Source organism: Calcarisporiella thermophila, assembly GCF_041956535.1.
Source record: "Calcarisporiella thermophila strain CBS 279.70 unplaced genomic scaffold VTP21scaffold_6, whole genome shotgun sequence".
Lineage (NCBI taxonomy): Eukaryota > Fungi > Calcarisporiellomycota > Calcarisporiellomycetes > Calcarisporiellales > Calcarisporiellaceae > Calcarisporiella > Calcarisporiella thermophila.
In genome coordinates, this window is record NW_027192196.1 from 391,367 (window position 1) to 405,340 (window position 13,974).

A 13,974-nucleotide genomic window follows, 5' to 3' on the forward strand; every position below is an offset into this window, starting at 1 on the left:
AATTTTGTATATGCTGATCTCTTTTTTGTCGCTGTACTATTCCCTTTTACATATTTATCTTCCATAATATCGTTTCCTTTATATTACTGCATTGTTAAATTATGTTTCTATATTTTTCTTCCACGTTAATTTCTCCCCTCGATTGAATGCCAAATTTTCACGGCTCATTAGAGAAAAAGTTATGCACAAATGCACTGTCGAAAAAATCATGCAAATATCTCGTATTAACTCAATGTGCTTTTTTCACTCATTTCAGGTTGCTTCGATGCCAAAGATTTTCCATTTTTACTTACGAAGGCAATAACAACAATTAGCTTAACGGTTTATATTCTAACCTAACCTAAAATAGAATACGCGACGCGCTCCGGTTTGAGTAGTAATAGGTTTCGAGCTCTCCCTCCCATTCGTTTTAGAGGTGTTTGACATACCTGGCATATAGCAGTAAAATGATGACTGAACGGTTTTTAAGAGACTTGTTCATCGTCTCGACTGTTGTCAAACTTTTGTTGTTTCCTGCATAGTATGTACATTTTTAAATTGCTTTGCGATAAAAGAGTGCACATTTTACGAATATATCGACTAACTAATTAAAATGATACATAGCCGTTCAACTGATTTTGAGGTCCATAGAAATTGGCTTGCAATCACCCATAGTCTTCCGATTTCCAAGTGGTATTATGAAGTAAAGACTCGATGATCTTGTCTGTGGATCGGCAAGTGAAAATATTAATGTGGAAAAATATTCCATGTTCTGTGCATAGAATACTAGTGAATGGACTTTAGACTATCCGCCTTTCTTCGCCTGGTTTGAGAAATTTTTGTCCATTTTCGCAAAGTTTGCTGATCCTGATATGTTACGAGTCGAAAATCTGAATTATGCAAGTAATACCACTATATTATACCAGCGTATATCTGTTATTGCAAGTGAAGTAATACTTTTTATTGCCCTGCAAAGGTAAATGAATTTTTTAGTAGCTTCCGTTGTAGGTCAGTAGTTTATTTGCTAATATGATTTTTTTTAAGATTTTTAAAGGTTTTTGGTTTTAATACTACAAATCGGGTTCTGGCCGCGTCAATATTTTTAAATCCTGGTCTTATAATGGTCGACAACATTCACTTCCAATATAATGGGTTTTTGTTTGGCATCCTTCTCCTCTCAATTGTTGAGGCCAAGCGGGTATACTTACATTAATATCCTCTATAATTCATTATTTATCAACTATCATTTTCATAGGGAAATAATCTACTTTCTGGCATACTTTTTGCTGTCTTGCTCAACTTCAAACACATTTTCCTCTATCTTTCCCCAGCTTATTTCGTATATCTTCTCAAAGAATATTGTTATACTCACTCTCCTTCGCCTCGCTTCTCGATATCGCATTTTACTCTACTGGGTAGCTCCGTTATTTTCGTTTTTCTTCTCTCTTTTGGCCCGTTTTATTCGCACATCCCACAGATTCTTTCTAGACTCTTCCCGTTTACGCGAGGGCTCTGTCACGCATATTGGGCGCCCAATTTTTGGGCTCTTTATTCCTTCGCTGATAGGGTCCTGATTGTAGTGGCAACAAGAATGGGGTGGGCTGTGCGAGAGAATGCCCTTGGATCATTGACGAGAGGGTATGTGGGAGATACGAATTTTGCGGTACTTCCTATTGTAAAACCAATACATACTTTGCTACTCACATTGTGCTTGATGCTGGTAAATATCTAACATTTCTGATAATTGAAGTGGATCTTTTATATTTTTTGAACCAAGATTGCCCTCGGAGTACTTTGGTGGCGCCCCACTTTTCATCGGTTTCATGGCGCGCTCGTTTTGTGTGGTTTTTCATCCTATTTGTTTGGCTGGCATGTGCACGAAAAAGCTATTTTAATTGTCCTAATACCATTCAGGTACACATCAATTTACTTAGGCACCATGGTATAGATTGCTCATCCCTTTGATATAGTCTGATGGCGACAAAAAGTAGGGAACACTTGCGTATCTTTATTATTTTGTCTGCGGCGGGGATATACTCATTATTCCCTCTTCTATTCAGAACTGCCGGTAATCTATATTAAGCTTATATATAATATAGCTGAATCTATTGCTAATGAAATTCTTTCAGAAACTTCGATAAAGTTGTCGATTTCAATAGTTTGGTTCCTTCTCGTTTTCGCTATCCTTCCTCGCCTTCTTCCAAGGTAGGATTGCCTATAAAATTTTTTCCTCACTTGATCCAAATATAACGTCTGAGTTTATAGCTCATCGTCTTCCAGGATCTCCTTCATAACCATATTACACCCTCTCGAGCAAGCCTATTTGGCTGGATTTTGCTTTCTACAAGTTTATACCTCTATTCTGCATTCATTTATTTTTGGTGCTGAGAGATTAGAGTTTCTTCCACTGATGCTGACCTCTGTATATTGTGCTATGGGTATAGTGTATGGAGCATTGCGCTATCTAACCGTGTATATGCGCGAAAGGGATTGAAATGTATATTATTATTTCTGTTGCTACACTCGAAAAATTTTATTTTCTGCAATTTATAAGCTTACCATTCGATAACAACGCAAGTCACAACAAAATCGTCCTATTTCTTGCAAGACTATTAGGATAAAGAGCTTGTCGAATCTTTTCAAATGGCCAAACCACTGAGCAACCTTCCGCCTCATCAGTTAATAAATGAGCGTGGTTGTCGAGGAATCAAAATCAACGGATGGACTCTTATTTCGAAAAAGGCATCCATCCTGAACTCCTCTGAAATCAGCCAGTAATTCTTCATATTTTGCGCGTTTTTCACATTCAATCTCGAAAAATAACCTACCGACTCGTTTGACTAACAGGACAGAAAAATTGCTTGGGATCCCCCTACCCGAGATGATTTTTGGCAATAATGAGCTTCGGCTAATGCACAAGAGTGGATTTAATTTTGTATTTAACGCCGTGGATGCTTTGAAACGAGTCGATGTTACAAGTAAAAGCAATGAATTGATCAAGGTCGCGTATGCTAAAGAGTGGACCTCTAAGAGGTATGGCAAAGCCTCCATATGTTTTCAAAAGAAGAGCGATGCTTATACTTAATACAGTGAATCAAATCATGAGAGCATCAAAGATGTTATTAAACCATATGACTGGACCTATACAACCGACTATGCTGGTACATTAGAAAAATCGGTTAACGGGCAGGTGAGATAACAGATTTCACTTTTATTTATTAAAAAAAATTCAGCTCTAAATTTCTAACGGTGCTGCAGTTATTCGAGAGGACCAAAGAGGCAATCGATATCGAGAAACTCAAGGTTCGAGAACATATTCTATTCTACGATGAGAACATATTGTATGAAGACGAATTGGCAGACAATGGGACGGCAATATTAACGCTGAAAATTGTAAGTGGACGAACATTTCAGCTAACGTTTCCAAATCTAAGTAAACGAATTTGCTATTAGCGTGTTATGCCTTCTTGCTTTTTCATCTTGCAACGATTCTTTTTACGCGTTGACGATGTCCTCTTCAAGATGAATGATACTCGGGTATACCATGAGTTTGGAACAAATTCTATTCTACGCGAATATACTGCTCGCGAGGAATCTTACGATCGAATTCGCTCGGTAATATAGCAGATATTGGCTCCAGCTGATAGATTTTGCCAATCTTTTTCCTTTTTCTTTTCTTAGATGATACCCAAAAAACAAGCGGGCGATGTTTCAATGCTAACGGATGAGAATTGGGTCTCGAGTGTCCTACCTTTACCCAAAGAGCAGGATATTCTCAGAGAAAAAATATTTGTGGATGGTGTTGGACAAGCATCTTAGTACATATTTATTGCCAAAACATTTCAAGCGTCTTTTTCTTGTCTTTGTCTTGTCTTCTTCTTTTTCTTCTTCTTCTCCCTTCATATTTCGTCCTCGAGGCTTAATATTCATTCTCATATCATAGGATATGATAATATCTTACCGTTATAATAATAGATACACATGTAGTTTTGAATCGAGCTGTAAGATCTCGTGTCCAAAAACAATTCGGAAATTTTACAGCGGTTTTCTTCGATAAAACTATTTTTATTCAATCAACACCAAGGCATTAGCGACCTTGCTTTAATCATCAGGGGAATTTAAGCTTTGCCCTCGCCCTCCTTCTTGAAAACGTAGGTGAGGCCACATTTTCCGCAGTACTGGCGGTCTGGATGCCACGCCATGAAAACACCCGCACCACATGTCTCATTGGGACATTCGCGGCGAAGGCGGGTGATCTTTCCATTCGCGTCAACCTTGTAGTACTTGAGCACAGCAAGCTTGACCTTCTTGCGCTTGTGCTTGATCTTTTTGGGAGTAGTGTAAGTCTTCTTCTTACGCTTCTTGCCACCACCGAGCAAGGCAAGCGAGAGGTGCAGGGTGTTTTCAGGTGCAATAGCATAATCAGCGAGGCAGCCCTCTGACACTGGTTTGCCAGCAAAAGTGAGTCGCTGAGCGGAAGCAGCAATACCTGATAGTTCACATTCAAAATTAGGTACATAGGGTGATCATACGGCAAGGAATATATAAGGCATACCCTCACGCTGTTGGATGAGGCTCTTCACCTCCTCAACCCGGGTCGATGCCTCGACATTAAGAGCAAGAGTGCTTTCAATAGATTTAACGAAAATTTGCATGTTGGATTACTTCTCGGATAACTCGATTATTTTTCAGTTAGATGTGCTGAAAAGGAATCTAATAGATGGAGTTAATAAAATTATTACTCAATGCTTTTGCGAATTCCAGCTATCATACCTTCATAACCATCCAAAAAATAATCTTACGAAGAAAGAATCAATTTTTTCTTTCATCGCTATAAATAAAAACAATCTGGCGCAGCAAGTGTGGCGGAATTTGAATAAATAGCTTGTTCCGAAAAAGGCTTCAGTTTCTATTTCTTTGGTGATCTCGTGTCCATTTTATCACAATACTCAATCACAATCCCACCCTTGTCTTTATAGCTATTGCTTTTGTGGGTTTATTTCTTAAACTTTATAACAGAGTTTGATCAAGGACAAAGACAAATTTGCATTTATCCGCGCACTATTTCTTTGGTATGGAGCAAGGTGGCAACAAGTTCACCCGGACTTACACTCTCCCTGTAACCCAATTTTCGGACTCTAACGCCCACCCAAACGCATCTCTCCCTTATGCTCCTATTCGATCCGAAACCATGGCATCGTCGGTGCCACGCAGCGCTTCCTCTACAAGTTCAATTTCCCATAATACTGCTACGGATCAATCTTTCCGGATGCGTATGCCCGATCCTGCGGATTTTTTGCCAGGGAATCATCGAGGCAGAACGCCGTCAGGGAGTGGTGAAGGAAATTCGGCTGGTGGTACCTCCCAAATCGTTCATAGTGAAGATTATCGAATGGCTACCGCTCCAGCTGAATCTATGGCCCCTCAATTACCTACGCAAAACGAGCCAGAGAGTTTCTCGCCTACAGCGCAGACGAGGCGACCATCAGATAATGTATGTGATCGGCCTACAATGCTAACGCCTACTCCACATCATACTAGAGCTCATGACTATCGCCCAGCTTTTAATACACTATCGCCTTCGACTATTGTCACCACCTCCCATGTCCGGCCTGCAAAGGATTACGAATACGGCGAAACGAGCTTACGGAACAATGAAGCTCCCCTTCCGATATTGACTGGAACCAACTCTTCAAATGAAGCTGAGTTTACTCATCCTACCACCCAGCTTGGAGCAAACTTGTCGCATACTCTCACTAATTCCACCATGCAACCCAATTTGGTGGGCGTCGAGCCTGATATTGATAATAGTATTAAGAAAGTTCCAGAAAATTATGCGGCACCATCTGCTTTGTCGCCCCATTTTATGAACAATGGTAATTCTACTGCCCTTATCTCCCGAAGAATATGCAACGTTAGAAGTGAAGTAATATGGATAATTCTGCGACTTGCTTGCGCCATTACTGGTGCGGGAGCATTAGGACTTTTGCTGGGACCTGTAATTTCTCTTGATATGTCTGTTGTATATGTTTATCCGGAATTAACGGTAGCCTTTATATTTAGATGCTCACCTTGTCGAATCCCATTCCTCTTGAGAGATCCGTCATCATCTATGCTGCATGCGGAGTAGCCGGGATATCCATACTATCCAACCTCGCATTCATGTTGTCGGCTTGTGTGCATGCAGCTCGATATAAGCATGGACCATCTCGTATACCTACATTTCTGGTCGACTTTGTGTTGCTCTGTCTTTGGTTCACAATAGTGTGCATATCCTTCTTCAAGCTTTCCTGCCCAGCTAATACTAATGAACAGTGGTACGTATCTGTTTGATAGAATATACAGGATTGAAAGGATCCCTCAGGGGGTTTATTGACCGGCCATCTCTTCTTGATCATATTAGGTGCAAATTCTACCATGTGTCCTTATTTTTCTCGTGTTTGTCTGCCGTGCTCTACATTTTCGTCGTGATAGGCGATCTAATCGAAGCTATTTGAATCGTCTAATTATTCCACATCTAGATATCCTTCTCTTTTGATTTATTCATTGCTAATGGGAATTCGTTTCTGTACATTATTAATATGCTTGACCGACCCAATTATATCATGTAATTAACTCCCATCCTAATAAACACTGATTCTTCCCGTGACTACTTCTGGCTTGGCAGATATTGGGTCAATTTTTTGTAGATCCATAGGGTTATAGACAATATCCCGAGAGATGAATGGCATGCGACAACGAGGGAGATAACATGAGTGTTCCAGCCACCCCTATTCCGCCTGAGCTTGTAATTACGCGACCACTAGAGCATGCGTCTTCGGTCGAACTCAGCGACCAGGCTGCTGCAAGTAGAAAAAATCGCAGCGAGGCAGCTTCTATTGGAGTGTCGACAGCATTGACTAGGACGTTGGTCATTCAAACGTTACATATATACTTTAGAACTCCAATTAAGGTAATTAGGATAACCTAAGTATTGCTTACTGTTACATATTAACCGCATAACTACTATTTCTATTCCTCTAGCTGTTTAGACCTATGCGCGTTGATTATTTGCAAACTGCCCGTGCATTGATGCCGCCCACTGACCCGAGTAAGAGGCAAAAGCGGTTTTCGTTGCGATATACCTCAGTTGGAATGATTTCCCATGCGGTGAAAACACAAGGAGTAGGTCAAGCTTTTTCCATTGGACATTGCTGCTTATTTAATGTTACCCTTTGAATAGTTTGGCTTTCTCCATCGTTATCTCTTTCCCCCTCTTTTCCTTAATACTGCTATTGGTAGTGTCCTCTATGGAGTATATTCGCTCTCCCTCCCTTCCTTTCATCCCCCTAGTTCCTACGTGCGTCATCGCACATTCCCTCCCCCACCATTTAGCGCCGTTTTTGCTGCAGGTGCTTTGGCGGGTGCATGCCAAGCGGTAATTGCCGCGCCACTGGACAACATAATGAGAGTTTCTGAAGTAAATGAGCTGTTGGAGGGGAAATACCGAAGCGTTTGGGCTTATGGTCGCGAGAAGTTGCGGCAATTAGGGTGGTTCAGTGTTTACAGAGGTTTCTCGCTGACTCTGATAAAGGTATGATGGGCCACTGCGGGCAACCTTGGATAACCGTTTCTTATACACTTTTTTTTACACTAGGACTCGCTATCTTGTGGAATATTTTTTGGTGTATTTGAGTTCGTCAAGCAGCAAGGATATTATCTATTCCTCGAGGAGTATTATCGCAAGCAGTTGGGTGATTTGACGCTGAGCCTCAAAGAAAACGGTGAGGGCCAGTATGCTCTAAAAAAGCCTCACTGGATGCTAGAGCCGACATTCATTTTACTGGCAGGTGCCATGGCTGCTCTTGTACAGTATTCAATACACCCCGAGTCTGCAGTTATATTTCAAATCACTCACTACTCTAATTCTAGGCTTACCAAGTAGTGGATCACCCTTTGGAACGTGTCCGCGACGTCTTCTATATTGAGGAAGCACAATCGGAATATCTTGTCAAGGATGCTAATCTCAACTCTCGTCGTGCACAAGCAATTGCTCTCTATAAGCTGACCTATCAAGCCTGTAGCAAACGAATAGAAAAGATGAGCGCGCTACGTTTCTTTTATAGCGGATTTTCCTCTACAGCACTTCGAGCAGTTCCTGCCTCTAGTGTGGGCTTCTTGGCATTCGAGATTGTAAGGCGGTGGTTGGATCCCTTGGAAGGAGAAAAAGAGGATTCGAAAAAGGTAGAAGAATTCGTAAGACGGATTGAAATGCAAGGATATAGATGAAAGTTGGTCGAATTTATATATTTAATACACATATCCGTTGCTATTTATTCCTCTGCGCGCTTTAGTTTATACATAGAAGCTTATTTCATTTGTTTAGATTTCATACACAATTCTTCCCCTATCTTAATCGACTCAATACAAATTCTACACGGTGTAATTTCCGTTTAATGATTCGAACTCCGAATATAATATGACTCTTCTACTCTGCAACTTCTTTACGCTTTTGGAAGCGAACTGAATTATGGCTAAAGCTAAGAAACCAGCAACAGCTGCAAAAGGCGACGATGGTATTAGAGATAAATTTGAACATCGGCTCTCCTTTTTTCCTAACATTCTTGTTAACCACTATTATTTAATACAAAGCCGAGAATACGGTTCTTGAATACCTTCGTAAGCAAAACAGACCATACAGCGCCAGTAAGATCATTTCCTTTAACTCACAGGGCTTCTCCAGGGCAATCCATCATTTTCACTTGAACTGATTCTCTTTGAATCACTCCATTCCTTTTTTTTAGCCGATGTCTTTAATAATCTCCACGGTGCGGTGGCAAAGACTGCGATTCAAAAGATATTAAATGCGCTCAATGAAAAAGGCGAAGTGTCCTCTAAAACTTATGGAAAGCAGACCGTGTATGTGATCTCACAGGTATGCTTAATTATTTTCGTTCATTTATAACATGTCTGCGTGCAAAAAGTGCGAAATGATCTAAACTATCATTACATTTAAAGGACCAATTCGAAAATCCTTCGCAGGAGGATTTTGATCGCATGGATGGCGAGATCGAAGAATTGAAGAAGCAAATTGCAGAAGTTAAAGATCAAAATAAACAACTTCAATCAAGTAAGTGCTATCATTCGTGATATCCTTAGGCAGCTCTTGACATTATGAAAACACATGTCATTAGCATTGTCGGGATTGAATAGCAGCTTAACCAACGATCAGATTGAAGAGAGGTTAAAGGAACTGGCTGCTGAGGTATGCTGAGTGCTTTACACGCTAAACTCACCGAGATTAATGAGCCTTTCAATGTGAAATGGTGCATATACGTGCCTAAAATCTAGAATGCCAAAAATGAAGAGCGACTCGCGACACTTCGCTCTGGCGCTAAACCGATTTCACAGGAAGAGCGTGAGCGAATCAATAAAGCCTTTGAGACTAACAGGCAGCTATGGCGATCACGAAAGCGACTGGTAAGTAGTTACATTTACCTAATTTTAAATGCCTAGAGTATTGAACCTTTTTTTCGATGATCTTTAAAATTAGTTTAATGATATATGGAGCGCAGTGACAGAACACTTTCCAGGCAACCCTAAAGAGTTAATGGTGAGCTATCGTGTAATACTTTAAACTACCATGACCTTGATATTGACGTAAGCTGAACAACGTAGGAGGAGATCGGAATCGAACAGGATCCAGTGGATATTAATGAAGATCCCCTTGCTAATATCTAAAGAGCACGAGTGGAACCGCTCTGCGCATTTGAAGCGGCTCAGTTTTTGAGATACTACCCTTTTTTTCCCTAGTTTTATTTAATCCAATATTTTGAAGGGATTCTTCGGCCTCCTCTGTAGTTTTGCAATTGTAACATGATTTGATATGTGGGAATAAAACGAAATGGCAACTATAGGAGCAACCCAGTCTCTAAGGCATCCAAAGGAAGCATAGCAGATATATTATATACATGGGAAGAAGCACAGGATAAAATCGACGATGTTTAAACACAAAGATATATTACTTAATAAAAACATAAACCATTGTTATGCTGCCACTTCACCCGATACCAGCCGCATCACATTATAGAACAGGGTGGTCCAGATGTCGATGGGTCCCGGCATGCAATACCGCCAGCAATCTCTCCCCCCAACATGCCCATCCGGTCGCATCCCGGTCATCCCAGCCACATCCACATAGATCCCCCCGGCGCGTTCGACCAGAACCCTAGCAATCGCATTTTGCCTCGCAAAATCGGCCAAGTGATATGGAGCATCCTCAAGGTCGGCGGCCGAAGGTGGACGAGCCAGCGGGGCTGTTGCATTGTTACATCCTATATGCCCAATGGGCGTGTTTCTATAGATAATCAGCAAGTCCGGGTGAAACTCCCGCAGCTCACGCAGCGTTTCTGCAAGGCCAACTCGAAACGCATCGTCATCCTGATAGTGCGCACCACGATTTAAAATCATTATCCTATAGCTGATAGGCCGTAAAAACAATTTGAGCAAGTTTGATGATGGAATGGTCGGTGGAGAATGCTAGGGCAAAATACTAACGCTTTAGTGACGCCAGGTCTTATCCAAGGCTGCTGTATGATGTCGACAGAGGGTTGCCCACCCTCTAGGCTAGGATTGACCTTGACATGAGAGAGTACATCATTTCGAATATAGCGAACACGGGTGCCTTCTGAGGGACATATAGTGTGCCCTATAATGAGACCGGGGTATAGCACTATTAAAATTGCCTCATCCACTAGCCAATCAATAGAACAACTAACCTTTGCAGCTCAATAAGCCATAACATACGGTCGGCCCGTCTCGAAATGCGTCCAATAGTAAATCATGTATTTGATATTGAAGCTCATCGCCTACAAGCAACACATCCCTTCCCTTCATCATCTTACACCATTCTTCCCTATCTACAGGCTGTAAAGGGCAGGTATCTGCGGGTTTCCAAATATATTTAAGGAATTCAGGAACATTCCACTTGTTCTGCGATTGGGTTGCATCCAGTTTTTTAAATCGCTTCTCACATGTGCCGAAAATCGGATCTTGGAGGTGCTTTCGGAGCGTTCGGGGTGTGTCATCAAAAACCCAAGAACCTCGCGTCATGCAATCTATTATTTTTCGGACACGCAGTGCCTCTTCGTTGCTTCTGATAGAGGTTCCAATAATGCCTTCGATACGAAGTGGAGACAGGAGTCTCTCTGCTTCTGCCTGCGCCTTCTCTACCGCCTTCCGCTCCTCTTCTTGGGCCCTTGCGTTGACAGCACGAGCCTTCTGCGACCATTCATTACCCTGTCCTAATGGTCGCGAGGCAGCCTGCTGTGTTGGTTGTGGAGGGATGAATGCAGCGTGGGGAGCGTGGGGAGGAGTCTTTGGCGAGCTGCGGGAAGAGGAACGGATGGAGGCGGGCACAATTGAACGGAGTGCGAAATAGAGAACGAACACGAATAGACCGTAACAGAAAATACGGAACCAGAGCGCCCTTACTGCACGCTGATTGACATGTCGCGGGTAAGGCATATTAGAGGGTTTTCTATCAGAACAGCATCAATTAAGCAGGCTGAGGGGAGCATGTGTCTAGATTGTGGCGCAGCAATTATCCCTGTGGAAACAAAAATCCTAGCTCGGGAGGTCAAATAGATCTTTGCAAAACAATCATCCTAAAAGTATTAGCATTAGAAATGGCAGGTGGTCCCGCAGGTGGCTTTCATCCTCATCTTCCCGGTGCCGGATATCGCTGGACCGCAAAATTAATTGGCGCTTCAATGTGGTTTTTCATGATGTATCGCGCTAAGCAGGACATGCCTCATATACTGGTAAGAACTTTATTGGATGTGGTTGTGGACGACCGCCCTTGGTGGTTGCTAGCATTGGCTAGCCTATATTTCACATCGTGAATTATATTGTGTTTGTATTATCTTGCTTAATATTGTTTTGATATTTTCTTTCTCACCCCTAGGGATGGCATCACCCATGGGATCATCACGGTCACGGCAACCACGGGCACGATGAGAAAGAGCATCATTAAGCAGCTCAACTTCGAGGAATGTTTCTTTGTTTCTTTTTTTTTTTAGCCTTTTGTTTTTATACACATTTATAAATTAAATAGAAATCGGTCTTATTTCCTAAAGAAACGTTCACAAACTTTTACTTCAAAGAGTACAGAGTAAATTAGAGACAAGCAAAAGGAAATGGCAAATGTAAAATAGTCTGAAAAACCAAAAACTAGCAAACGAAAGTCAAAAGTGATGCAAAAAAGAAAGAGAGGAGAAAAGAAAGATTTAAAAGCCGCTTATGAGTTTATTCGCTCCACGATGAACTGTAGCCCCATCGCCGGATCTCTCAATAAAGCCTCTAGAGAGCATTCATCTACTGCATTTATCCCAGGGACTTCTCCTAAATCCATCCCTCCCAAGCTAGCTACAGTCTCGACTCCTATTAGCCCCCCATTTTTGATGATGTTCTCTTCGACATAGTCTTCCTCTTGTTTGTGGAAACTCTGTACATGACGTTCTAAATCATAGTTCCGCGCGAATCGATACTCACACCCTTCCACGGTGCATGCCAGCCGCCGCTCTTCTTCATAGCCTTCTCCCGTCACCCACTCTGCAGCAGTAGTTTCACGTTTGCGCTTGCGCGAACGCTCGGCTAATTCATGGACCCGACGATGACGGACAAGTAGATGCTTATGAGCAAATGTGCTATCGCATCCGGGAACTTTACAAGCATAGGGGCGGATGTTCTTGTGAGAAGTGCGAATATGTACATTGAGAGATTTTTTCTGCGATAAAAACAGAAAGGGGAATGTACAGTTAGCCCTTCTCGGAGTTAGAGTGTAAAAAAAAGTCTGACTTACGCTTAAAAACTTTTTCTCGCATCCCTCCCATGTGCATTGAATCTGCACACGATTGGGATCGTGGGTCTTCAGGTGTTGTCTCAGCGAGCTCTTTCGCTCAAACCGCTTACCGCAAGTTTTGCACACATTGGCGTGCGATGCGCGAAGATGCTCTTGTAACTGGGACCACTTTGGGAAGGATTCGTCGCAGCTTTCATGCCCACAGTGATACTTGATTTCATCTGGGGTCAAAGTAGCCTGTTAGTCAGGACTCTAAAGTGGTGGAAAAAAAAACCAGAGGGTGTATTACTATTGTGCACTCGCTGGTGTTTTCTTAATTTTGTCGAAGTAGGAAAGCTCTGCGTACAGCCTTCATGCTCACAAACATATGGCTTTTTCCCAGTGTGTTCACACATATGCCGTCGTAGCTGATTATGTTTTGCAAATGCTGCTTCACAGTTTTCCCACGAACACTAACACACACAGAAGTCTATGAATTAGCAAAGTATCTTCAACATGAGGCTGCCAACGTCGTCTTACAGTGTATGGCTTTGGAGTCTTGTGGACGAGAAGATGACGATTTAAATGCTGACGAGTGTAGAAGGATTTAGAACAGTCGGGCTCGGTGCACTTGAATGTTTTGCCGTTCTCTGGATCGTGTGTGCGAGCGTGGGCGGAGAGATGGGTAGAACGACGATAGGATTTGCCACACCCAGGAACAGGGCACACATATGGTCTCTAATAAGATAAAAGGCCGTGTTAGCATGGTACATACGTATGAAAATAAAAGAGGCGGTGTTATTTCCCCACCTCTCCAGTGTGAGTTCTTTCATGCTCCAATAGTTTGCAAGGTTTTTTGTAGGCCTTTTGACAGCCCTCGTAGGTGCATTTATAGGGACGAATATCATCGCGCAGCGTAGAAGCATCCGGAGAAGATTGCTTTTCGTCGTCCATCTCACCATTCTCGCTGAGCTCACTGTCGCTAGCTACCTTGCCCATCGCCCCTAAGTCATTGGCTAGATTATTGCCATTGGTTTGGGCAACCGTTTGGAATAGGCTACTATCATCGACAGGATTTGGCAACTCTCCGGTGAGAATATCCGGCGTACAAGCAACTAGCATAGCCGGTCTCTTTGCTAAACAAAAATAATCAAGATGATGGTGATGGAAATGAC

At 42.2% G+C, this 13,974-nt stretch overlaps 9 protein-coding genes across 9 annotated transcripts; 6 read left to right on the forward strand and 3 right to left on the reverse strand.

Moving 5' to 3' along the window:
- Positions 1 to 446: 446 nt before the first annotated feature.
- On the forward strand, positions 447 to 2,473 carry VTP21DRAFT_9872 (uncharacterized protein; the record flags this gene model as incomplete). The annotated part of the gene is made up of 9 exons (XM_069400866.1): positions 447 to 520; positions 604 to 682; positions 762 to 955; positions 1,024 to 1,177; positions 1,235 to 1,699; positions 1,757 to 1,893; positions 1,950 to 2,047; positions 2,109 to 2,184; positions 2,245 to 2,473. The coding sequence occupies 9 exons, from the start codon at positions 447 to 449 to the stop codon at positions 2,471 to 2,473; spliced, it is 1,506 nt and encodes a 501-aa protein (XP_069253598.1).
- Positions 2,474 to 2,622: 149 nt separating this feature from the next.
- Positions 2,623 to 3,798, forward strand: VTP21DRAFT_9873 (uncharacterized protein; the record flags this gene model as incomplete). Its single annotated transcript, XM_069400867.1, has 6 exons — positions 2,623 to 2,753; positions 2,827 to 3,012; positions 3,070 to 3,169; positions 3,238 to 3,372; positions 3,433 to 3,594; positions 3,661 to 3,798. 6 exons carry the CDS (start codon positions 2,623 to 2,625, stop codon positions 3,796 to 3,798), a joined length of 852 nt encoding a protein of 283 aa, XP_069253599.1.
- A 299-nt stretch (positions 3,799 to 4,097) lies between these two features.
- On the reverse strand, positions 4,098 to 4,634 carry VTP21DRAFT_9874 (uncharacterized protein; the record flags this gene model as incomplete). The annotated part of the gene is made up of 2 exons (XM_069400868.1): positions 4,098 to 4,468; positions 4,535 to 4,634. The coding sequence occupies 2 exons, from the start codon at positions 4,632 to 4,634 to the stop codon at positions 4,098 to 4,100; spliced, it is 471 nt and encodes a 156-aa protein (XP_069253600.1).
- A 419-nt stretch (positions 4,635 to 5,053) lies between these two features.
- VTP21DRAFT_9875 (uncharacterized protein) lies at positions 5,054 to 6,476 on the forward strand (the record flags this gene model as incomplete). Its single annotated transcript, XM_069400869.1, has 3 exons — positions 5,054 to 5,977; positions 6,043 to 6,296; positions 6,383 to 6,476. The coding sequence occupies 3 exons, from the start codon at positions 5,054 to 5,056 to the stop codon at positions 6,474 to 6,476; spliced, it is 1,272 nt and encodes a 423-aa protein (XP_069253601.1).
- A 227-nt stretch (positions 6,477 to 6,703) lies between these two features.
- Positions 6,704 to 8,247, forward strand: VTP21DRAFT_9876 (uncharacterized protein; the record flags this gene model as incomplete). Its single annotated transcript, XM_069400870.1, has 5 exons — positions 6,704 to 6,931; positions 7,003 to 7,143; positions 7,202 to 7,552; positions 7,616 to 7,825; positions 7,891 to 8,247. The coding sequence occupies 5 exons, from the start codon at positions 6,704 to 6,706 to the stop codon at positions 8,245 to 8,247; spliced, it is 1,287 nt and encodes a 428-aa protein (XP_069253602.1).
- Positions 8,248 to 8,488: 241 nt separating this feature from the next.
- On the forward strand, positions 8,489 to 9,699 carry VTP21DRAFT_9877 (uncharacterized protein; the record flags this gene model as incomplete). The annotated part of the gene is made up of 8 exons (XM_069400871.1): positions 8,489 to 8,534; positions 8,611 to 8,664; positions 8,763 to 8,893; positions 8,977 to 9,088; positions 9,153 to 9,223; positions 9,310 to 9,438; positions 9,512 to 9,571; positions 9,637 to 9,699. The coding sequence occupies 8 exons, from the start codon at positions 8,489 to 8,491 to the stop codon at positions 9,697 to 9,699; spliced, it is 666 nt and encodes a 221-aa protein (XP_069253603.1).
- Positions 9,700 to 10,005: 306 nt separating this feature from the next.
- VTP21DRAFT_9878 (uncharacterized protein) lies at positions 10,006 to 11,484 on the reverse strand (the record flags this gene model as incomplete). The annotated part of the gene is made up of 3 exons (XM_069400872.1): positions 10,006 to 10,438; positions 10,516 to 10,666; positions 10,737 to 11,484. 3 exons carry the CDS (start codon positions 11,482 to 11,484, stop codon positions 10,006 to 10,008), a joined length of 1,332 nt encoding a protein of 443 aa, XP_069253604.1.
- A 161-nt stretch (positions 11,485 to 11,645) lies between these two features.
- On the forward strand, positions 11,646 to 11,992 carry VTP21DRAFT_9879 (uncharacterized protein; the record flags this gene model as incomplete). Its single annotated transcript, XM_069400873.1, has 2 exons — positions 11,646 to 11,780; positions 11,924 to 11,992. 2 exons carry the CDS (start codon positions 11,646 to 11,648, stop codon positions 11,990 to 11,992), a joined length of 204 nt encoding a protein of 67 aa, XP_069253605.1.
- Positions 11,993 to 12,256: 264 nt separating this feature from the next.
- VTP21DRAFT_9880 (uncharacterized protein) lies at positions 12,257 to 13,921 on the reverse strand (the record flags this gene model as incomplete). Its single annotated transcript, XM_069400875.1, has 5 exons — positions 12,257 to 12,745; positions 12,821 to 13,041; positions 13,110 to 13,272; positions 13,340 to 13,537; positions 13,610 to 13,921. The coding sequence occupies 5 exons, from the start codon at positions 13,919 to 13,921 to the stop codon at positions 12,257 to 12,259; spliced, it is 1,383 nt and encodes a 460-aa protein (XP_069253606.1).
- Between the last annotated feature and the right edge of the window lie 53 nt (positions 13,922 to 13,974).